Below are 25,381 nucleotides of genomic sequence, written 5' to 3'. Positions count from 1 at the left end.
ACTCCAGTGTGTGTTTTCTTGGGTCATGTTTCTTTTCCATGTGGGTTAGTGCTAGCACACCTTTGCTTCCAGGACAAAAGGTGTCCGTTTCAGAGCAGGCCATGGGCTCAAACCTGGCCCTGATGTTCATTTTGTAGAGCAGGACAGCACTCAGATCTGCCTTCCTGTAGAGAAGGCAACTCAGAATGGCAATGCAAATGGGAAGTTCAGAGTGATAAAGGATAAACTGTGGTATCCTGTGAAACAGGTCCTGTCTGACTTACCACAGACTGAATATGGGAGGCTCTGTTAGTAAACACAATTACTGCATTGCTATAGTTAACCTTTTACATAGAGCAGTTATTCTGGCTGGCACTGCTTAATGTGATGTGAAAAAAGGTTGTGATGGTGGTGAGGGGCCTGCCACTCCCCCCCACATCTGCCTGGTCCAGCGATGAACTTTGCTTTCATCTCCTAAATTAATCCCATCTCTCCAGTCAGTTCTGCCCTCTGAAGAACCTGCAGGTGTTACACCCTCCTCCCTTTAGCTCCCACATCAGTTCCTCTGCCTGCAGCTCCCATCATTTTTCCCTCTGTCCCCAACCTCCTTTCTGCTCATGCAGCAGCTCCTGAGATTCCTAGGAGGGGTTGCAGCAGGGTCTCTCTCCCCCTTCTTAAGCTGTGTTGTTTGAACCAAGGGAAAACAGGCCAGAGGAGCCATCCAGTTGCTCTTGGGGGGTAGAAGGAGAAGGGAACATAATAGCCCTGAAATGCCATGATTCTTTCATCCTGTGAAAATGGTATCATTGAGAAGTAGAGAGAAGAGCTCTTACATTTCCTGAAGCAGTCAAGGTTGTCCTGCTGGGCTAGGGACAGACATTACACATAAAGTGGTTTAAATGATCAGAAACTGGTTTAAACCTGTAACAGAACATAAGTTCAGTGCACATAAACCAGTTTCAGAATGGCTGAAACTGGTTTTAAGATAAACCTGGTTAAATGTAGTATCAAACATAACTGATTTAGGTCAACCTGGTTTATGCAATGTCTGTCTGAAACCCCTTCCTGGTTTAAGTTAAACCAGAGTCCCTCAGCATCTCAGATGTTTTGCAGCCCTGGGCTGGGCTGGGCTGAGCTGTCTGCTCCAGAGATCAGGACTGGCCCCACCCCTCTGTTCCCTAGCCAGAGCTCCAGTGGAGACTGCAGGCACAGCAGGATCTGCTTGGCTTTCCCCTGCCCCACCCCAGCCCTTGCCATTCATTGGTTAAGCAGGGATCCCCCCTCTCTCCTGCCCATCTCCCATAGCATAGACCCCAGCCTCGCAAACCATAGCTGGCATGTGGTATACTAGCTAATGCTGAAAGGTGTGTGTGCGTGTGTGTGTCCAATTTCACTGGGACAGGACAGCTTAGGGCTTTTTAGAGCTAATCAGCAGGTCATCTGGTAATGTCCCTCCATTCCTTCCTTGGAAAAAGCTGTTTAAGAAGAACTTGAACTAATGAGAGAAGTTTTTGCTTTCTTTTTGGGCTGCTAAACACTGTGTTATCAGCTCCTTGCTGGCTCCCTCACCTGTCTGGTTTGCAGACAGTATGAAGATGCAGGCAGAGGGAGACTGAAAATCTCAGTATCATCAACAGATGCATGCGCTGCACACCTCCCCTTTGCCTCAGAGTGCTGGCTGGAGTCTGGCAACACTCCTGCCCCTTGAGCAGTGAGCGGGGAAAAGCTTGGGACGGTGCAGGCAGGATGGGGGTTTACACCCCTTCCTAAGCAAAGCTTCCTGCTGGTGCTTGGCCATGTCCCCCTTTAGCTCAGTACTGCGCAAGGGAAGGGAGGGCTGCTGTAGTGCCCCTTGGCTTCTAGCCTGAGCCACTGCAGCATGTACCTGCATTTCCTCAGTTCAGAGAGAATGTCTGCACACTTGCAGATTGGTTCAACCTAGCCAGGTTAGACTAACCAGCAAAGATTGAATCAATTCAGGCTCAGGCTTTTTGAATGTCTGTCCCTAGCCCTGGAAGCTAGCAGTGGGGTTGGCAGCAAATCAGAGGGGATTTCCTCCTGTAGATGGTACACCTTCCAGTGATCTCACTCGTTATGGAAATTTAATTTCCTAGGTCTGTGTTCCAGTATATTTAAGCCTGCTTGGACAACAAGAACTAAAATTGACTGTCTGTAGCTGCAGCGGTAAAAACGGGTTAAATATAAGAAACATTTGCAAAGGGTGAGCTGGCAAAGGCAGTTGTTGCTATCATTATTATTGAATGGATTCAAAGTTAGACTCAGCATTCATCCAGGATTTAAGAAAATAAAGTACACCATAGCAAAATGCAGTGGATGGATGATACAAGCAGCAGAGCCCCTTCAGTTCCCTTCCAGACTTAAAAATCCTGAATTGCTAATGCTTTGAAAACCCTGAAGTCAGAAAAAAATCGATAGGAAAAAAATCAAATTAATTTATTCCTTTCTGTGAGGCAGGAATTTCTTAGAGTGAATGATATTTTATTGGATCAACTATATAGTTGAGATAAAGTTAGACAAGTATTCAAATGCAAGTTATTCTTCATTCAGTCTCTGATCACAGGAAGCCAGGCACAACATAGCCCTCTTTATTCTTTATGGGGGTGGTTTGCAAAAATACAGGCTTTTGTTCAAAAGTTTCATCTGAATGTTTCTCATTTGTCCAAAGGATTCTTTCAAAATGGATTTAACAGAGACCTAATTTAACTATGTAAGTTAATAAGGAAGATTTTTTTTTAATGTTGTATAGCAGCTTACCCATATATCTATATTGCGCAAGGTAAAGACTAATGTCCTCTGCCTTTGGATTTTATGTGCAGAACAGCATTAAGAAAAGCCCTTCTCACTTGAGCAAAAATTCCTAAGCAAGCAAGCATTCTAGGAAATGGATACAAGTCAAGGTCAGCTGTTTCAGAGCAACTTCTCAATTTCCTATGATTGCACCCAAAGTGCACAATCTCTTGTAGAAGAAGCATGTCATCTTTTATATTCTCTACTTTGAGGAAACAAATCAGAGCCTTGTAAGATCAATTTGCAGGAACAAAAAGCGTTATACTAGTTCACTTGCAAGTGCTCTTTTCAGTAATGGATTTCTTTAAGATCTTTACTCATTAGTATTCAATGCTTAGTTTGCCTTCTGACCTGCCATTTTAGCCACCTGCAGCATAAAAATAAGTCAACTCCTTGCTTAGATTTACAATAGAACTCTTACCTCTGACAAAAGTTTTTGTTTGATGATTTAAGTAAATTATCTTAATGTTAGAAAAGATGTTGAACAAAGGTATCCCAGGTGCAAGTCCCACGGAATGATCATTATAATCAGATTGACAATGTTTTTTGGCAAAGTGCCAAAACACCCGCAACCTTGACTTGTAAGACATTTGTGTGCCAGGGGTGAATGGTGGTGGTCTGCAAGGGGGCCCAATCCTTGTGGTGGCAGCACATCCTGCCCGGGAGCTCCTCTCCCTGCTGCCAGGGTCAGACTGCCTGTTTTGGCTCAGGCCCTGGGTTTATATGCCCTGAAGCCCCATCCCTCTTTGTCATGTGGCTCCCTAGCCACACACAGAAGAGTTTCCCTTTTTAAATTGAGGGCCAGCCTGTGCTCCTACCACCACAGCTCCATACAGCCGGCTTGGCCTGCTTCATTCTCTTGAAGCAGGGGTGGGCAATTATTTCAGGCGGAGGACTGCTTGCTGAGTTTTGGCAAGCCATCGAGGGCCGCATGACAGGCAGTCAGGGGTAGCCAAATATTAATTTTCTAAGTGGTGTTATAAAGAGTAGTGTGGCTTTAGAATACTTAACAGTGCTTGCATTGATCTGCATCTGTTGTACATGAATCTGTGAGCCTGTCCCTGTGATTCCGCCAAGCTGTACTCAACCCAGGCTTCAAATGGCATGAAGGAAAGGGTGCCTGTGTGCCTCCTTTCTCCTTAGGACTGCCAGAGACCTCTGTAATCCTATGACATAAATTGGAACAACAGCAGCTGTAATGCAAGGACCTGTTATGTCAGCCGGGAATATCAATCCACAGCAACCCTCTGACCACACCCTTCCTCCTGTTTTATCCCACCAAGAGACTTCTCAAGGTTTGGAGTAAAGCCAGCTCTGTGCTGCATAGGGATTTCCTGTACTGTAGGAAACCTTGGCTGGGTTTGCCCACTATCTGGCCTTTTTCTACCATTGGAACAGTACAGATGGGTTGAATAACCCCAGGGGTCTGGCCGTCTGACAGTCTGGGGGTTATAGTAGTTATAATCATTGGAGGTAGCACAGAAGAGATCCCTTTCAATTCCAACAAGGTGGCTATTGCATTTTACTAGGAACCATGTTTGGAAACCTGCAAACCCTCTAACTCAGGGCAGTTATACATGCTTGGGATAAATTAGCTGAGGACCACATTTTTTTCATTTTTAAAGTGCAATGATAGACTCTGTGCTGAGCTGCTCAAAAAATTTTTTTTTGAAAATTTAAAAAACAGGTGCAAGTCAGCACAAACTGTGGTCCATTTTGTGCAAAAAGAGTTAGCCTCAGTGTTTCTGTTACATCCTAGCAGAATGCTTTTCTTTGGTCTGTATTAACAATCTGCCTTTTCCCTGGTTTCCTCAAACTGGCATAATGTGAGATACTGCAGCCTAAGCCTCAGCTGGTGTAAAATGACATCCATGTAGTAAAGTCAAGGTGGTTGGCTGAGGAGCTGGCCCCAAGTCTGTAAATGGAGCATGTTTAATATTTCAGTACAGTTTATAGTCTGTCATCAACAGAATGTCTTTTATTAATGCTGCTGTAGCTTTACTGCTCTGGTTTAAGTGGGGCGGGAAATACCTCCTACAAAGATTATGCTTTTTTCTTTGCAGTTTTGTATGGAGTTGAACCAGCCAACTCTGCCAAACATCCGCAAGTGGAAGGGCCCTAGAGGATGCTGGAAGGGTGTTGTTTCCGAGAAGCCCTCAGGCCAGCTACATAAGGTACATTAATCCTCAGCACTTGACCTTTTGCTTCACTTTGTTTTGCTCAGATCAAGGACATATTTTTAATTTGTTAAGCCAAAGCATTCTGCAGTTTTTTGGCAAGGTTGCAACTCTCTTGTGATTTGAGCTGACTCTTCATATGGTTTTTGGTTTGACTTTGCTATTGATTTTTAGAAAGAATCATTTTTCATAATCTTTAGGAATACTTATGCTAGGAAAAAAATGTATATAAAAACCAATATGTGTTGGAAAGGTCAGGAGATAGGCCTGCATTCTGCATCCTGACATGCTGAAGTACTTCCCACTGCTTTTCTGCTAGTTGTCTAAGCTTGCTATATGATAACATGTTGGGTAGAAGTTGGAAAAGTTTCCAGTGTTCTTCCTTTGCAAATGAAGACCACACAGATAGTCCATTCAGCATGCTCTTCTCATCTGGCAATGTAATTTATGCTAGACATTCCATAAGCTGCATCACATATATTTAAAATATGCTGTAGTAACATTAAAGAACAAACCAGTCAGGCCCTACAATGTTGTTTCCACCACAGCATTTCTTGTATTTGGAACATTGCAGTGAAGTCTTTATCCTGTAGTGCAGTAACACTTACTTAGTTGCGTCTCCTCTTGCTGAAAATATTCAAAATATATTGAAAAAATATATTAGTGTACAGTGGGCTAATCCATTTCAAGCCATTTTCTTTCCTTTATTGGAGATGCTTTCCCATTGGGATTTATTGCAAACGTCTTAAACATTAGATCAATAAAATACAGCATTTAAAAGTTTTGCAAAATATCCCCATTAATCTTACAAAAAGATTAAATATTAACTGGCTATATCTAGAAGTCTTACTTGGGTCTTAGTCTTCCATGTCAGCAGACTGAGTAAGGGCTGAATCAAAATCATTATTAACTCTCGTTTTGTAGATAAGGACCTGAGAGAGAAGGGAGATGAATGATTTACCCAAACTGCAGAGGAAATCTGCACCCAAACCATGAACAAAACTTTTTTTTTTCCATGGACTCTTGTGTGCTTTAGCAAATAACAAATCTGACTATGCTATTGAGCCATTTACTAAGCCAAGAAATTAATCAGTTAATGGCCCAGTAGGAAAGACAGATCCAAACATTCTGTACATAAACACATTACAGTAAAGTAATGCATCTTGGTTGCCTATAGTACTTTCAGCACAAACTGCATCCCAAGACATTCTCCTGAGTTAAATAATGCAAGAAAACAGATTGTGTCTGAGGCCTGGGCTTCCATGCATCCATTTTATTTGGCAGAGGCACCTCCCATCACATTTACCTTTTCAGCCCATCCAAATATTGATTTCTAGTAGTCACTTTAAGAGAAAATCTGGAGCCAGGGAATGGAGGGAACAAGGGAAAGTGTTTCCCCTTTCCTTATCTTTGCTTATACCCTCTGATAGATATTGAACAATAAAGTCTTTTGCTTGATAATATAATTGTGGCACTATTTCAAAGCAGCAAGCAGTCCCAAACTCAGCTAGCAAAGACTTTTAGCATGCCCTAGTGCTTTCTTATAAAGCTTATGGAACTATTTCTTTATAACAGCTGGAAATGGACAGGTGTTCTCTGGGGTGGATTTAACTAGAATTTATTTGGAGGGAGGTATTAAAAATGGCAGTAAAGTGTGTATGTATGTGCATGTGGGAGAGCAAGAAAGAGTGGTATGGTAGTGAGAGTGTGGTAATAAGACACCGGCCACCCCAGCAGGAGCTCATGGAGGCATTATAGCTGAGTCAGATACTGTCTCCTGGAATAAACAGGGAACAGAGGTCAGAGGAGCCCCTACTATGTTCTTTGAAAGGCTATAGCTTATGCTGCACCACTGCCCATGAGGCTTGGAGCCATACTACTAGTGCAAAACCACAGCTTGCCAAACTTGGCAGAGGTGAGCAGTGCTGCAAGGTATATGGGTGTAACTCAGCTGGAAAACAGGCATAAGTGGCTGTAAGTAGCAAACCAGTATAATTTCAGTCGTTGGCATAAGCAGGTTTCTTGGAAGTCAACGGAAGCTGTAGGCTGAGGTGCTGTGTTACATTTGAACTGAATTTGGTGAGTGGAACATTTAGGTAACATGAACGATTGGAGAAGCTTACTGTCTCCCATTTGTAACTTAGCATGTTTTATCTCCCTTCTCCCCTGGAAAACATAATAAGTTAAACGTATTTTACCTTCTGAATCAACACGGATTTTTCCATTTTCTCTCTGTTACATGCTTCTTAATCACTGATGGCGATGCCCTTGACTTCCCTGGGTTTTAACATGCTGTAGACTACATAGAGCTGAAGTTAACACTATGTGTATTATAGTACAGTGCCAGAATGTTTAGTGCTTTCTTTTTTTTAACCAGCTTTTCCATTTTGAATTTTAGGGTGTTGAATATTCAGGTTTCCTCTGGGACACGACTGCTGGCATTGAGCTAAGAGATGCTTCGTGTCAGGAGAATGCTCACACCAATGGCAATGGGAAGCACATCTATCCTCATCATTATCTTGCCCATTTCAAGGTAGTTGCATGGTATTGGGTTTGCCTTCTTAGTTAAGTTTTTATTAAAATGAATTATTAGATAGAAAATCTTATACTGCTACATTGGATGAATCGTTGGATAAGTAAAAGTTGCCTGACCTTGACTGGAAGCTGGTATGTTGGCTTGCTGCCAGATTGGTATAGCATTTTGACTATTGTGATAAAACATTAAGAGACCTATCTCTTCAAATTGAACAGGCAAAGGGAGACAGAGTTCAAGACCAAGAAGCACCTGCTTCCTTCTGCTCCCATGAGTTGAGATATAACAATAATCAATGGGTCTCAGTGAGGTGCATTGGGAGCAAGAAGGAGGAGTGTTTTCACTGTGGCATGTTACATCTTTCTATCCGCACAAAGGAAGTTCCTCCACGCTGAGCATGGCTACACGAGACATTTACTGCAGATCTGACTAATTAGCTCTGCAGTAAAACATCACCATCCACATTTGTGGTGCTATCAGGCTGGATTAAGCTAATTAACTCCATGAGGATACTGCTGTCATACACAAGTAGTATCCTATGATAGAGTTATTTACTCCACAACGCGTGTGTAGTTGCTGACAGGGCTGGGGCACTAGGGTGCTATAATGCAGGGGCTGCCTGCTGACTAGCCCTGCACTGGAGCATCCTTGCTCCCCAGCCAGCTCCTCTGCAGCTCCTTGAGCTGGGTTGGTGCAACCCCGGCCTGGCAGGCTGCCTCCTGGGGCTGCTGTGCCCCAGCTCAATGTTCTGTGGTCCCAGGCACACATGCAAATGCAGCGCTTAGGATCAATAAACTCCAGAGCAACCTGTGCCAGTTTATTCAGCCATGCTAATTTCATGTGTAGACACACCCATTCATTCCACAGACTCTGATGGGGTGGTTTTGGTGACATGAGGCTGAATAGGACTTTGTCTGTGGCAATGTCCTCATTCAACTATATGTCAATGCCATCTTTGTTCCACCTGCCCTAAATGAACTGCTCTAAAGGTAGAGCAGGTTGGGATAAAGAGTCCAACAGAAAGTGACCATAGCCATAAACTTTTTTTTTCTGTGGGGAGGAATGGACAGGACAGATTACATAGTGTGGACACACAAGAGCTACAGCACTCTTGAGAGGTGTACAGGCTGACTTCTCTGATGCTAGTCTGGCTCAAAACTTGTTTGTGATGGAGAAATGTAGGACCAGTTACATCACAAAATTTCCAAGCATTATCACTGACTCAACACATGTAGGAGTATTAGCAAGCTAGAGACATGGCTTGTCCTTCTGAAATAGGGTCCCCATCTATATGTCTGTGCTTGTGTGAACATGCCAGACCTACTCAAAGAACCTGCCTGCAAATGAATAAATAGAATGATGCGGCGGTTCAAAACAGGGGAATTTGATTTGAAGGACTTAGAAGCCTTTAATGATATTTGTAGACTTTTCTTAATAAATACAGGCAGGGCAAAAATCTGTTAAGGGACAATTAACTCTTAAGAAAGGTACTTGCTTTCCATATACATCACCTTGTGATCTGTATTCTAGCCCTTACCTTAAATATATGTTTGCTGGACCCAGTGAGCAAACAGGTGTTTTGTGCTTGGTCAGTATGACATTTCAGTACTGATCATAATTCAGGATACTTAATACTTGTAATAACTGAAGAAAGTTGGCATCATTTGTATTTTCTTTGTAATGGCCTGTATTGTAGTTGTACCCAATCCAAAGAAGGTAATAACTTACAGAAAGCAACATGTCCAGAACGGAATGGCTAGAACTGTGTTGTAGCTGGATCTGTTAGATGTCTTCCTTGTACTTTTTAAAAGAAAAGGCCTAGTGACTGGGCCTAAGAGTTAAAAGCAGGTGCTATAAATGAAATTACATCACTGAGGAGCCTAAGTCTTTGTGAATGTCCCAACCTCTTTTCCTCTGTTTGCTGTTATTTAGGTTGGAATGAATGATCTAACACTAGTTAACCTTCATCTGGCCCTATCACATTCAGCTGGAGAGAACACAGGGAAGAATCATGATAGCCACAGATTAGCAACCTTTGCACAGACTCTGCAGGAAACACTGAAAGGTATGATATTATTTTAATCCTAGGACACATACACAGTCCTACCAACCTAATTAGAATTAATTAAAAGTAATCCAAGCTAGGGGATGCATGTTCCATAAACACCCTGAGGCAGGCTGCTTGTCTCAGGGGCTGCAGCCTAGCTGCAGGTAGTAGGAAAATGATTACAGGCTTGCCAGGAGGACTGGGCCAGGTAAAAAAGAATTGGCTGGCCCAAAGGAAGTTAAAAGGCTCCCAGGAAAGGGGGAAGAGCGAAGGTGGAATATATGGCTAGTGGCTGCAGTACTGAGCCCAGGGTACTTTCTCAGGGTCTGATAAAAGACTGGAAGATTTGGGATAACTGTGCATTGTGGAGCCAGAGGCTGTAGCAGTGATCCAGGGAATTCGCTCCAGAGAGAACTGTGCTGCTGAGGAAGCATCACAGAGCTGGAGTTGCCCTCTCAGGGTCTGGAAAAAGACCTAGGCTGCGAATTAACCCTTTTCTGGCTGTGCCTCTGATGTTTGCTGACTGTGGGTTTATACTGTGTCCTGTGGAGCAAGTTTGCCCAGGAAAATAAAGACTACTGACGTAAACTGACAGCCCAGTACACACCCACATTGTCGTTTTACTCTTACAACCCTCATTTACATTTAAAAATATGTATTATGTCCTCCGATGAATTTCTGAAAGTGTGTTTCTCCAAATCTTTGTTGTTTTAGTCACAAACTCCTTAGTGCAGGGATTATCCCCTTGGGCTAGGTACATTCTTATTGCTTAACAATTAACAGTCATTAAGACTCAGAGGCCTGCTTCAGTTTCATACTGATTTGCTATTGACTTCAATGGAGGTACCCCTGATTTTACCGCAATTTAAGACCCAATTCCAGGAAGCATCAGTGATCTCAGTAGAACAATTCACATGCTTAATGGTATGCACACATTTAAGAGTTTTGCTAAAAAATGGGGCCTAAATTAATTCAGACTCCAGCCTGGTGAATTTTTACAGAGAAAGAAATGTTATATTTCTGCTTGTGAGAATCTGTCTCTCAGTTTTGGAAAGTGCCATACATCTCTCAAATTGTCTGATGCTCATTAAAGAAATAAGAAAAAGTGAAAAGCCAGATTCCAGTCTTGTCTCACGGATGTAAATTTTAAGTAAATTCCAGAGGGGTGATGCTGGATTATGCTAAATGAGAGTAAAATGTGTAATTTAATTGATAGATTCTGTAGTCTATCTGTTCCATTTCTCACCACTTCTTTTCCTGATACTTTTGGGTTGAGCTCAAACAGTTTCCTATGAGGCTAGCAGTTATTATTGTTGATGCTAGAGGTCTTTTAAAGATAGGAAAATCTAGTACCTTGTTTATTATTTAACAAAGGCATAAGAGCATTAAAAGGTTCTGTAACAATTTGGTAATCTTCAACTTGGCTGTTTTGCAAGGTCAATCACTTGGAAGAATCTATACACATCTCCATGTGTGCAGTTTTTATGACTACTCTATTGTTTTCCTTTGAGCTGCAAGATGTCAGGGCTATTTTTAAGTTCTTTTCACTTAAATCTTAGTCCTAATAACTTGAAAGGATACTTAATAACAAAAGGATTGTTTATATAATCCCTTTGAGCCAAATTCAGACTTGACATAACTGGATACACTTTATGGAAGCCAACAGAGGTGCCTTTACACTTGGTCTGACTTTAGGCCTACTTCTGTAGGAGTTTTATTTATTCTTGTTTTGACTTCCCTGTGGTTGGAGAATTAGTGCAGTCTGGTTGAGTTAGGTACAGCTTCTCACCTTAGGTAGGGATTCAAATTCCTTGTTTCATTTAAAGAGTGCTGGGCATCTTTTTCAGACTTTGAACATTCAGTCCCTGATTAAGAATGAACTGTGAGTGCACGCATAACTTTGCAGAAGTCAGTCAATCTTCTGAAGTCATTTACTTAAAGCTACTTTGGTGAGGGAGTGTCTGAGGCCATATATCTCCCTTGAAGAGAAAAAAAAAACCAAGACTGATGACTGTGTAGTGGCTAGCCCCTTGCCATCATTGACATTAGCAGTCTTATCACTCATTCTCAAGCTTAATTTCCTTGAAGAGGACATTCAGGAAAGTTGTGACAAGATACCTCTGGGACCTTTCTGATCTCTCTCAGCCTAGTTTTAGCTTTGGATATTGTGATTTCAGTGGTTTTCTTCATCAGTGTTCCTCTTGCCCTGGATAAAGGCTCTTTGTCAATATGATTCTTTTTGATCTTTGAATTGTGTTGGATAGGCCTGGTCAAGAGCAACTGTGAGGATGGGCAGGATTGTTCTTTGGAAGCTCTCTTGCATCCTCTTTTACAAAGTACCAGAAGCTGTTTTACTGAATAACTGTCCTCACATACTGGTGATTACTGTCTGTAGGGTTGAGGAAAGATCTCTTCTTTTGCCTTTGCTGCCTAACGTTGTTAGAGGTATCCATGAGCTAAAATGATGCTACAGGACTAGCGTGAAATAGCATGTAACTGATTCTTTTTCTGCTTTCACAATTAGTAGCTGAGATGGGGCATGGGTGGTTATAAACTGGTTGAATCTCAATTGGGACAAAGGGAGGTAGAGGTGGTGGTCATCTCAAAATGGATAGGGTTGCCTGCTCTTTCGTGTGTTGGTGGATTGTCCAGTCCTTGTCAGATTGGATACTTTTGCACCTCAAATGCAGAAGCTGAGAAAATTCCCGAGATCAACAGATATATTATCCTGTCTGTGGTGGACTGGGAGATTGGAGACCTTCCCTCTTTGATGCAGACTTCACTTTAATTCACCATGTCACTGGTGTGTCCATACTGGACAAATGCTGTCAGCTCTTGGGTGGGGCTGCACTGCTCAGAAGTTTCAAATATTGAAAATCCTGTTCCCTTGCTTAATCAGGCAGGGGCTGCTGTGAACATATGACACCCGCAGCCCATGCATTGCACTAGTATCCCACCTGCTTCCAGGAGCAATTCCTGGAGTCAGTCATTTTAGCTCCTTGGTTTAAATCTCAGCAGAGAGCTCTAAAGAGAGTCACTCAAAGCAATATGATGGAATAGATATTTAGATTCATAAGGGAAATTATGGTTCAAGGATTCAGTAGAAATGATTACATTTGTGCAGGATTAAAAAACTAGCGATAAGGTTCTTGCCTCTCTGTCCTCTTTGATCCACTTTAGGCATCTATGTAGGCTTTAAAATGGCACATTCTGTTTGTATCACTAAATTAGAAGCATGCAAGTGAACCATTTACTTCCAGAGTGAGTCTGTCCTTATTTGTTCAAGTTAAGGGTCCACCTGAGCCTAACAGCCCTTAGAACTAGTTAAGACATTCCAGTTTCTGTAGCTAACAGCACACAAGGGAGTGATGGGGCTAGCATCACATCCAGTTGCCTTTTACTCCCCAGCCCAAATGACCAGGGGACATAGATCTAGATCAATTGGGGAAAACCTTTGTCATGAGTCCAGAGCAGGGCTTGAACCCATGCCTCTGGAAACAGCCAGGCCTTATCTGCCCTGTCATTGCACCCAGATGTCTTTATCCATTAGTCAGGCATTTGTCCTGCCAGACTAAGAAGATTGGGATGTTGCATTGTATTACTGAAGCTGCATTGATCTGGTTCATTTTTCTTTCTTTTATCACATTTGGAATGTGTTTGTTTGGAAGAAACAGACACACCAAACTTAAGATGGGTGGCAACCATCTTGTGCATATTTGCACAAAAAAGTAGTAGTGGCACTTTACTAATTAGAGATTGAACAGTGGGAATGTTACATTTCAAGAGGATACCTTCATACATTCACTTATAGCTGTGGTTCTCAACGGTTTTAGACTCAAGGCGCCCCTCAGTAGATTCAAGGCACCCCTTGTTATATTAAAAATGCCAACTTTTAGTTTTGACTCTTTTTTTTACTACAGAAATATAATAGAACAATTCTTTTGTTGCAAAGAACTGAAAAAGATGACAAGAGGTCAGAATGCTTTTAGCTATGGATTTCTGTTTGAAATCTCTAAGTTTATTTTGTGAATCGTGTTTGGACACCTAACAATACTATCATTGTGTAGTAGTGTAGTATCCCTCAGCACCCTTGAAAGAATCTCAGGGCTCCTCACTGTACTCTGGTTGAGAATCACTGACTTACAGGATTTTAAAATAGTATTAAAATGGAGTTAGAATATGAACATAAACTAATTGCCTCCAAAGTGATTCTGCCCTAATGCATTAGGGAAGCATTGATACCACCCCACCCCCCCAGCCCCTCCTGTGATTCAAGTGGCACTGAGTGTAGCACAGCTTATTCTTTTGAACCTGGGGAAGGAGGCCACTTTGCAAATTAAAAAGAAACATCCTGGTGTTTGTGATCAAGGTCGTTTGACCCCAGCATCCTTTCCTGCGATGGCAGGGGGTCGGACTTGATGATCTGCTTAGGTCCCTTCTGACCCTACCAACTATGAAACTATGATCATCTTAGTAACATGAAGTTATTGGTAGTTTCTCTACCAGTTGAATTATTTTTAATCGGACAAAAGCTAATTCCCCACCCACCCCTTCTGTTCCATATACTGCAGCATGGTTTTGCAGTGGGCTGTTTATTTATCTAGCTCGTAACTGTGATTCTTTTTTCCATGTCAACAGCATAGGTAAAAAAAAAGATATCATCTGGGAATAGCTGAATAGGGTTTGTTGTTTAACTTGAACTCCCTCTACTGGCTGAATACTTCTGTAGCAACCGAACATGTGTGGGTTGTACATCAACACTGGATATTAAAAACACAAAAAAGAGCAAGGAATTTAAAGTAATTTTCTGATGTCAACTTTTAGGATGTTTCAGTATATCTGTGGCCCTGTTAGCAGCCTACCTATTGTCATTTAGCAAGCTATAAGGCAAGAATTTCATTGGTTCGTTTGGAATTTCATGTGGTTATCCCTGAGCTGCTGGGGTTGGTTTGAGTTAGGTACCTACAGTGTGTTTGTTAAGGAATGAAAGGCACATAGATGTCTATGGCTTGATTCTCCACTCACAACAGTATGCAGCAGGGATCTCTTGACAGCCTGGGAGCTACCCAATAGGTATATGAATGTGGTCCAAAGTTGTATTTCTTATTTCAGTGACAGGGCTGAAGTTTTCAAAATAAGATACCTGGAAACTAAACAATTTTCTATATGTATTAAGGGTGGGATATTTAAAGGATGAGTGTGTTTCTCTAAAAATCCTGGTCAGAGAGAGTTCTGAGGCACCCCGGGACTCAACAGGATCTTTGAAATTACTTGGGCAAGTAAGAAAATAAATACAACTTTCATTGTCCTCTTTATTGTTTCTGAATTAAAAAGAAAGATGTTGCTGCATTTCCCATAAGATTCATCAGTTTCCTTTGGCATTTCTGGTTATATTTCCTTTGAAATTTCTGGAATGATTTATGGTTTTAGAAAAATTGTTCTGTAGTATAGTGATTTTGAGGCAGAGATGTATACTTGAGTAAGATTGTGTCTTCTTGGGAGTCTCCCTAGAATGCCTTATGAATCTGTCTCTCAGCAAATCTGTAAAGCAGAGCATCAGGCAAGTTTGGTTCAAAATATAGATCTTAACAAGAATAGAAGCCTTCTACAAAGTTTAGATTCCTAAAACCTACAAGGCCAAAGACATTTGGTGGTAGGAGCTGTCTGTCATCTCTTACAAAAGGACACTGAGGAAGGTGAGTGAAGGTGACAAGGTGATGTGGGTTGTAACGAGGGTGAAATTTATAAAGCAGACAAGCAGCATGAATTATGAAATGTACCATGGTTTTTCAAAATTCTTTTTTTTTTTAATTGTGGTAATTTGAATGACTGGTAGTAATAATATAGGGACTCAGTAAAGATTTCTAATATAGTGTGTCATGTTAAGGAAACAAGCAGCCCCATGCAGAGTGGATCCAGTATTGTTACTTATCAGTTATATTTTTCCCCTATGTCCCATGTTTAATCATTGAATTTTCTTTTTCCTGCATTCTTCTTTTTCCCCTACATAATTTCTTCAGGTGAAAAAGATGTGATCATCTTAGGAGATTTTAATCAAGCCCCAGACAGCAGCGACTATGATCTGTTAAGAAAAGAAAAATTCCATCACCTAGTCCCTGCAAACACATTTACAAACATCAGCACAAAGAACCCTCAAGGATCTAAGTCTCTGGATAACATCTGGATTAGCAGGAGCTTGAAAAAGGTTTTCACAGGTATACCTTTTTTCCTAGTTGAAATAATAATTTAAAATACCTCCTTTATAACCTTCCTAGGTTGGCGTGTGGCTCGCCTGTGGGTAATGTTGCGCTATGTCAGCCTACTTGATGTCAGTGGGACTGCTCGTCAGAGTCAGTTTACTTGTGTGCCTTGGGCCTGGTCTGTACAGCTCACCTTTGAGGCAGCAGACCCTTTGGCAGAGAGCTGAAAGTGCAGGAAGACTTGCATGCTCCTTCTGCCTGTTGCCATAATCCATCTTACAGGTGGTCACTTCCCAGAGTGCACTTTATGCTCTTGTGCCTTGACAGTGCCAATTGTTGTCTGCCACCGGGACTTCTGCAGCAAAGGCTGATACATGTAGGTATTGCCTATGTGTTCCCAGCTTTGGGCCCTTGGTCTTACACAGTTTAAAATGACCTCTTCTTGCCCTGACCCCTTTTCATACTAATCTTTTTCTCTGCTGTTGTTCTTCACGCAGGTCACTGGGCTGTGGTGAGAGAAGGTCTTACAAATCCCTGGATCCCTGATAACTGGTCCTGGGGTGGCGTAGCTTCAGACCATTGCCCCATATTAGCCGAATTTTACATGGAAAAGGACTGGAACAGAAAAGACGTGACCCGAAATGGAAATGGGGTAACCGTCGAACGTAATGACTCGAACACGAAACATGAACGATGATGATGTAGAGCATGGCCCCTCTGTTCCAGTTTCTGTGGGGACAGGCAGCAGCTCCCTTTGCTTGAGCCTCAACTGTGAAGCAGAAGCATCTTTCTCTCCTCATTTAGAAAGCATCCAGCGCCTGCTCTTGATGTTCCCTCCTTTGTGCGCCTCACAGATGATTTTAGGGCATCTCATTGCAATAGAGCAATTTGTAACTTTTTCTGGGAACACCATGGACATTTCTGTGCCTGGAACTTTGGATGAGACTCATACAGAAAATAAAATGCACTTTTAATACTGTACAGTATCTCTGTTAAAATGCAATAGAAAAAAGATGTGCTTGTAGTTGATGTTAGCTGATTCCTTGTAAAGTGCAGCAATAATGGATCCCTCTTCCCACCAAAAGAGTGAGCAGGTAAGGAAGAGACCTTGGAAACTGTCCGTGTTCTTTTAAGTTTGGCTTAGCACTTGAGAGAACTGCTATGATGTGTTCTTGATTGCTTCAGGCGAAAGGGATTGCACTGGATGATTCCCAAGGTCCCTTCCAAAAAAGCATTAGTCTCTTGCCAATGTGATCTGAACTGAGAATTACACTGGGCTGAACCAATCCTTTCCATCTCCTTGTGTAAGCCCAGAGTAAGATCTGAGAAGCACAGTTCCTTCCTATTCTCTGGATCCCTTCCATTCCCCCACAGTTCTCATGGGAGTAGGGAATATACTTGGCAGAGTAGCACCTTAGAAACTAATTTGTTCAGAGAGATGTAAACTTTTGTAGGCTACAGACTACTTTATCAGATGCTATGAAACTTCCATAGTGTGATACTCCAGCAACTAGGGGCTACCACCCTCTGCTTCTTCGCTCAGGAGAAAATATCAGGTGAGTATCCCCTGCTCCTAGTTCTTTAACCTAAGAAAGTCTGACTGAGCAAGTCTCTCTGTGTGATGAAGTTTCTTTCCTATTACTGTGCCTGCTCTACAGCAAGAGGACTTCAATCAATAGGCTGTCAGTCCAGTGACTGCAACCAGGCCGTACCTTTGCACATGTACAAAGTTAAAAAATTCATAATTAGAGCTAAGCAGGAGAGAGATTAAAGTATTGCCAGCTAAAATGAGCAATTCAGCATTTGTGAAAGGAATGTGTTGAGTCTGAAGGAATTTGAGTGATGGCACTGCTGACTGCTCCAGGCTCCATGGGACAATTTTCATGATTAATGGAAAGAAAAGGCTTATAACATTGTTGTGTGATGGAGAGAAAGGAAATGACAACAGCTTTGTATTCAGGAAGGTTATAACTGAATGCTTAAAGGCAAAATATGTTAATCTACTAACAGCATTTTCACTGTCACAAGTTTTTGAAGTACTGTACTGTCTAAACTCAAACAGCAGTAACTAAGTAGTATCACTTACAGTCCCCTTGTTATTTTTGCAGGGGGAAAACCCCTATTTTAAACAGATTTTCTTAATTTAAAGGTTCTGGAATGAAATAAAACAATTTGGACCAGATCTGATTCTGATCTGCTCTTCATCATGGGCTAACTCCTATGAAGTCCATGCGAGTTATAGCAAGATAAGTGAAATCAGAATCAATCCTTGGAACATTTGTAACAGGATGTTCAAGATCTTAGAAGAATTTATTTTCTCTCCCTCTCTTTTCTGTTTTATTAGCTAATGAATACAGCTCAAGCAGACACAACTCTATTACACTGTTTTTTTAAGGTTGGGAATAAAAAAAAAAAATGAGCAGATCAAATACACCTGACTTAGCCAAATAAACTCTGAAGAGCAAATAGAAGATTACTTCAGGAAGTACTGTGAGGTAGTCTTGGTATTTGTAACAGATTCTTCCTTCACTAGCTTGGGACTTTCACTGAGAGGTTCTGCAGTGGGACTCTGCCCAAAATGTTTGCTGCAGCAAAAGTACCTGAGTTTGGCAACATGCATATAAAATAATGCGGTTTGTTTTCTATCACATTCTCCATTCATAAATCCTGGTTATATAAACACTATTCCCAGCCCAAAATGAGGGGCAGCCTTACTAATTTTTCAAGTGCCTGAATAAGCATTTGCAGGATTGAGGCCGTAGATTTCAAAATGCTTTGCAGACATGTGCTCTTTAACCCTGCTTTCACACAGCAGAGTGGAAGGTAGGTCTGTACTGTGGTCCAACCTGTCCAGAGTGGGCCTCTCCCCACCCACTTGCTCTCACATGGAGAGCAGCTGTGGGGACTGTACCATGAAGAACTTCATCAATTCATTTCTGGATTTGGCAGGAGTTGGGGGTTGTGCTGAGTGTGTTCAAGAGCAGCACTCCCAAATCACACCAGGGAGGCATGGAGATTTACCCCAGGCTGTGAAGGGAGTGATCAGCAGAGCTTATAGTGGAACCCAGCTTTGCTGGCTGTTGGTGTTGTACCCTATCCACTGGACCGATGGAGCTGAATTCACCACCTTTATTCGTCTTGACTGGGTACCTCAAGATGGATTCCTGGGATCCTCCAAAGATACCTCAGCCCTTAAGGCAGGGCTCAGCAACATTTTTGGACAGAGGGCCAAAACCAGTTGCAACCTCAACTTGCATTGCAGATGATGGGCGAGCTGCGGGGGGCCCGATCCTTGTTGTGACAGTGCAGCCTCGGCTCCTGCCTCGCTGTCTGCCTTTGTGTGCCACACTGGCACCTGTGCTGAGGGTTGCCTACCCCTGCCTTGAAACCAACTAGATCACTTGCAGAAAAATTCTCAACATGTGATACTTAACATGAGTGAAGTGTGGGAGAATCTGGTCCTCGAGGCAAGTAACTTATAAGAATAGATTGACATAGCCTTGTCTTAAGCCTCTCTTTCTATTGTCCTAATATAAAAATGTTTGGAGACTGACTTTTCATTTTCATTCATGATAAAAGTTAGGTGGGCTAGATCCTTTGTTGGTGTTAATTGATGTAACCACATTAAAGTGAGTTGAGGTATAAGGGTTTATACCAGGAAAATACTTAGCTCAGCTTGCTGGTGGCAGCCTTTAAACTGCTGCAGCCCAGCCTGAAATAGTGACTGAGAATATAGATTTTTGGGAGTTTCCTGTAAGCAGGGTGCAGAGGCTGCTAGCAGAACAGACTAACTTTAGCTCAAACATCCCCTTCTGCAGCACAGGTGTTCAGGGGAAGATTAATAAGGCAGGGCTGAAGACTGCAAGCTAATGGGTGTCTCCAGGAGAAGGCAGGAAATCCCAGTAGAGCAGCTGTTTGGCAAACAGAAAAATGAGATGCCTTGGATTGAGAGAGACCCTCAGTCTTCAGGGTGAAGGTAATGACTCAGATATTTCTGATTCCCAGGCACAAGCAGATAGTGAAAATTACCCCTATGGGAAGGACCAGCATAAAGCATTAGGACTTGTCTAGACTGAAACAAGAGCAGAAACCTTTGGGTTTGGCCTCTTTGCACAAGGGCAAATCTTACTTAGGATGAATTTGCTCTTTGTTGTGTATCCTCTTGGAGGTGGATGGTGATGATACAAGCACCTCTTGTTTGGGGGGGAGTGGGGGGGGGGTAGGGGGTCCTGGAAATTTTGCCCTAGAGCCTGCTGGATCACACTGTCTACTCTCACACCCTTTCTCTTTCAGTTGTTTCTCATATCACTGGGCCAAATCAATAGCTGGCCTTGCAAATTCAGCCTACTGTTTTGGACTTGATCTCTACTCTGCCTGTTTTACTCTTCTTTGCCAACATCCAAGATTAAGGAAGCAAATCTTAGTTGGCTACCTAAGGTGGAAGGGAAAATAACACTCCTTTCCATGGCTGTATTGGCTTTGCAGTGCAGACACCACAAAAACTTGGTTTTATCTATGAACCCTAAGCCAATATAAATGACATTTTTGGTAAAGCCCCTGCATGTGAACATTTTTTGAGCTACAAACTTGGATCATTATCTGGGTTTCAAGCATCCCTCTCCTATCCCTGACCCTCTTGGAGTTGAAGGATATTTGATCTGTTTCCAGACATATTGTAATTTAGTGTCAGGAAGGAGCATGACTGCCAAGTGCAGGGCACTGAAGTTCTCTGAGAATAGGTAAAGCATGGCTAGGAGGAGTGCAAATTCTCCCACAGTACTGAAGAGCTTTTTTTCCTGGCAATGTTGCCTGTTACCTGTCACCCTGGTTATCTGTTACATCCCCCCCATTAAACCTCTAGGAAAAGAACATTAAAGTTGCAAAGTCAAACACACAAAAAATAAGGGAAACAAAGGGAGAGAGATCATGTTTTTTAAAATATATTTCAAAATGTAAATGCATGAGGGGCAACTGTTGAACAGGCAACTTGATTGGAAAATTCCTGCCTTTGGAGTACTTGACTTATCAAATTTTGTAATGTGTGTGTGTGTGCGCGCGCACGTGCACACGCGAACAACTTCCTAGAGTTTTAAGAAACAGATTGAAAAGGCAGAAGTTCATTCATGTGGAACCGTAGACTGTAAAATGGGTCTTCTCCATGAGTTTCTTTCACCTGTACCTTTTGAAGCAGTAACTCTTTTACCCCCTTGATGGGCAGAATTATTTCAGTAGCAAGCAGTTGTCCCCACATATTGGAGGCAGAGGTGTTTAGAGTAGCTGCTGGGGTGAGCCCAGACTGGTTTCAGCACCTCACTTTAACATTTAGCTTATGCTGGTGGGCATGGGAGCAAGAGGTGGGTGGTAGGTGAGACATGCTGTAGAGTGTTTCTCCCTGAATGCTTCCAGACCAGTGTAGACAAACCCAAAAGGAGTATAAGACAACCTCTTTGCTGTCCCTGTTCCTATTTCACAGCAAGTGGAAACTGAACCAGAGCAGCTCACCTCTTAGTGAAACAGGACCAAGTTACCATGGTTTATCTTCTACTTACCACAGTAGGATAGAAGCTAATACACAAAGCAGTTCTGTGATGCAGCTGACCTATGGCAGATTTCCCTCCCCCTGCTAAATTTGATATAACTTGTTCATCTGTCCCTACCCCAACATGTCTGTGAGGTTCTGTAAGCTGTAGACCCTTCTGCCCTTGTACGTCATACTCCCTAATTCTGTCCTGCATAGTAAAAGGTCTCTGCTCTCAGTGTTGGTGTTTGGCAGCCAAGAGACATAACTCTAGGAAAAGTCCAGCTTCACAGGCACTGTCATAGGTGAAATAAATTCAGTGGAGATGGAACTTTTAGAGAATTGGGCTGCTACCCCCATGTCACATGCAAGCTGGATCCTTACAGTGTCAGAGTAAGACCTGGCTGAGCATCGGGCTGCCCTCTGCCAAATTTCAGAACATGGAGGAGCTAGAACTTTTTAATAAAACTATTTAAGAATCTAAAATTGGCAGAATAGGAGGAAAACTCCACCAATCTTGGTCTTAGAACTAGCCAACCTGGTTTTGCTGACACTTTAAATGAGCCTGAAGCAGGAAGATGGCATGGAAAGTTTCAGCCTGGAAAGAATGAAGTTTGACTAAGTTCTAAGAAACTGAAAACAGTGAAAAGTGCTAGATAACCTTAGGACGGGTTTTGCAACCAGCCACACCCTTTATAAATACAGGAATTGCTGCCAGTTCTGCCTACATGGCAGAGCTAAGAGGCTGTGCTTTGGGGTCAGGGCCATGTTGTGTAGGCATCACACAGGCACAGCACCCTCCAGAAAGGACCCTCCCTTCTCCCCACCCCCAAAAGGATGATCTCTTCCCAGGAGAACTTCCTTATTTGATTATGAGGCAGGAAAAAAGCGGTGTGGGCAGTCTGATCTGCATGTAGCTGATGTGGAGGTAAAAGGCCCTGCTATGCTTGTGTTAGAGTCCAGTAGTTAGAGACTTACTCCTGAATAACTGCAAGAAAAATGTATCTCACTGGGCGTGTCTACACAAGGCACTACGTTGCTGTAGTGTTGGCAGGCACTAGCAGTGATGCTGCCACTACTGCACAGTAGCAACGAGCTCGTTGCTGCGGTGCAGTAGGGTCAAAAATGATCTGTGTGCTGCTGGGACTGTGCAGTACCAATGGGTACTGTCCAGTCATGGGCATGGGTAGATGCACCCACTGTGTCACTTTCCTGTCTCCTGAGCTCCCCTGTCATCTCATCCTCTTAGGCCATAGCCTCAGTGTCTTCCAAAGACATCTGTTTTTAGCAGTGAGAAATTATAGTCTTGCAAAAAAAAAAAAAAATGCAGTGCACCCAGATTTGGGTCCCAACCTCCCACAAATGCCATGTGGAAAGTTAACAGGGACAGCATCAGCCTCTGTAAGCCTTTCCCTAAGGGCAAGTCTAGTGCCACTTCCTCCTCCAGATCTTGTATTCTGCTTACAGGCAGGAGCTTCCTTGGGATCAGAGAGCCTGGTGCCTCTGCTTTAATTTTCCTTCCTTTGAGTGTTCTTGGTTATCAGACCATCATTGTGAATTAAATTAAATATTGCCTTGACAGCTCCATACCCTGGCTTGGTCTCCATTTTGAGAACCTCTTGGGCCCCTCTAACCTGAAGAGTTGTGACTTGCTTCCTTGGTCATTCCACACTTGGTTCTTTTACCAGGAGGTTTCTACACACGGAAGGGAGCTCTTCGCTTTGCCCGTTACTCTGGGAGATGCTCCCCACAGCAGGCATCAACAAGGTGCTGGCACCAAAGGGCAACCTCCGCACTAACACGTTCTGCTTTGTGTTAAGGAGTAAAGAAAGCCCCTAAGCAGGTTTGCTCTTCCCCTGCTTCTTCGTTCCACAGCAATCCATGCAGGTGACAATGGGTCTGCTTGCAGCTACATGTTCAGCTTCATTTTAAGAACTGTGCACTGAAGTGAGATTCCCTTTCTGCCATTCCCCGATGTGCTGCACAGTGTTTCATTGAGCTCCCTCCCTCACCGAGTCGGAGTCCTCAAACTGGTCCTTTCCTCATTGCCTGCCAAGTAACACAGTGCAAGACCCACCCTAACCTCTAGGTCATACTATCAACCTTTGCCAGCACTCTCTCAGCCTACTGGCACCCACACCTTTCCTCACCACGCAGGAACCCAGGGTGAGTCCCAAACTATGGCAGTGCTAAGGCTAAGACAGACTTTTGACGACAGTCTTGTGAACTCTGCTCTTACAACTGCTGCCTCTAGCTCAGTTAGGTGAGGACTTCAACCTGACCATGGAGGAAGAGGGGAATGAGGAATGGGCATAAGGTTGTGGGTACTTGTTCCAGCTGGAAGGCAACCAAGGGATTTGAGGAATGTGCTAGGCAGAAGCTCTGCAGCGCTGCTGAGAGTGATGGTGGCTTTCAGACTGGTGTCAGATCCCTTATTCTAACAATGTTCTTTGTTCAGTTTTAGAGGAAAGTGACTTTCTGTGCTTCTTATTTTCATGAGAGTGGGGAACCAGAGGAGGAGACTAGAAGGACAGGGGGAATGTGGGCTAGGGACACTTGCAGTGGTTGGAAATGTCTGGAGAGCAAAAATAAATAAATACATAAACTGGGTAAACTGAGTGCTAGAAATGAGCCAGGGGGTGGGAAGAGCGACTGAGTGGGACTAGGGGCCAGGGAAATAAGGTAGGGAGGAAGGATGCATGTACAGTAATACAGAGTCTACATGTGGAGACAGAGGAAGTGAAGATAAAGAACATCATAGAAGAGAAGGGTGGGGAGGAAAGAAAGATGGTCTGTGAGTTAGTGAGAAGCAGTGTGCGCCATTGCAGTCATTGTTTAATATGTCCATTGAAAATTGCATGGACCCCAGGGTTGAAAAAGCTGTTTCTAAAAGCTCCAAAGATCTGTCTGGCCTGATCCTGCTTAATTTGAGAGCTTTGACATTATTTTCTGTGTTTCTCACTTCATGCTATAGGCCCTTGACTGGGATTATTTCAGTGATGGTTTTTCTCTCATTGGCTGGTGCCAGGAACAATTGTATTTTTATCCTAAATGCTCTGAACAGCCTTCATGTCTGTTTGACATTTGGGACAAAGGGTAAAAAGGAAAGAGCCTCGTGCAGACACTTTGTGGTTATTGAAGCTGACCTTTTCAAAGTCCTTGTTATGTTACCAGCTATTTCGGTTCTCTGGTTTTATTTCCTTGTGGTTAAAAAATGGAGAAACTATTTTTAACACGGGACACAATGTCAATAAGAAATAAGTTTAGCTAACTTCATTGCAAAGTGCAAAACTGTGCCTTCACTGTTAATACTAATTACCTCCTTTTTGGTTTAAATATTAATATATAATAAATACAAACAAATGGCAAAAAAAATCAATATTCAGTCTTCTGCTGCTCTTAATTTAATATGGCTTGTTATGAATTATGAAGAGTCCATAATTATATTAGATAGAAATGTCTAGTGAACCTAAAATACTAATGGATCCTTGTCTACCTGCATTAGTCCTTTGTATGTTATTCTAAAGGGAGGCTATCTAACTAGAGAGAGAGATTCCCCCCAGTAATTTCATCTTAATAAAATTAAATTAAAAAAAAAAATCTTTTAAAATGTTTTTGCCATTTGTTTACTTTTTGCATTTTTCTCTGCCTGGGCAATCAATGTATTAGATTCACCTACGTTTAGATTTATCTCTAGTCAATCTTCCTTTCTGATTCCTAATGCTGCTGTTTTAGTTGAAAGCCCTGAAGGGATTTTCTAATCTAGATAAATCCTGTTTATTTTGTTTACATATTCCTATGAGCAACACACTTTGTAAACCCTTGTTCCTCACTGCTCCCAAACCCATATTTGATGATGATGTCCCTTAAAGTATCTTTTGTAAGAGATGGACTGATTTGTGATGTGATCTTCTTGAATGCAATGTCATGCCAAATGTGTGACAATGGATATTTACTGTATTTGTTATAATATATGATGTCCACTCACTATTTATTTTATAATAGTTTATGGATTTTCTTGCTGGTGTAGAATGTGGCTTCAAGTTATTTATACTGTTTTTGTATGTTTGGTTAAGCAGTGGTAATAACGTATCAAATTTCCCTCCTGAGAGTAGGTCC

General features: G+C 42.4%; 1 protein-coding gene across 1 annotated transcript in view; it reads left to right on the top strand.

Annotated features, from left to right (window-relative positions):
• The window catches only part of EEPD1 (endonuclease/exonuclease/phosphatase family domain containing 1), an 83,665-nt gene extending 65,739 nt beyond the window's left edge, over positions 1–17,926 (top strand). Inside the window, exons 3-7 of the mRNA XM_006275475.4 lie at positions 4,851–4,961; positions 7,363–7,497; positions 9,430–9,562; positions 15,565–15,759; positions 16,242–17,926. Coding sequence (XP_006275537.1) covers positions 4,851–4,961; positions 7,363–7,497; positions 9,430–9,562; positions 15,565–15,759; positions 16,242–16,441 — 774 coding nt within the window. The 3' untranslated portion in view covers positions 16,442–17,926. The remainder of the gene's footprint in view (positions 1–4,850; positions 4,962–7,362; positions 7,498–9,429; positions 9,563–15,564; positions 15,760–16,241) is intronic.
• The last annotated feature ends 7,455 nt before the right edge of the window (positions 17,927–25,381 follow it).

Source organism: Alligator mississippiensis, chromosome 5 (genome assembly GCF_030867095.1).
Source record: "Alligator mississippiensis isolate rAllMis1 chromosome 5, rAllMis1, whole genome shotgun sequence".
Lineage (NCBI taxonomy): Eukaryota > Metazoa > Chordata > Crocodylia > Alligatoridae > Alligator > Alligator mississippiensis.
This window is presented reverse-complemented; position numbering and strand designations above follow the sequence as displayed.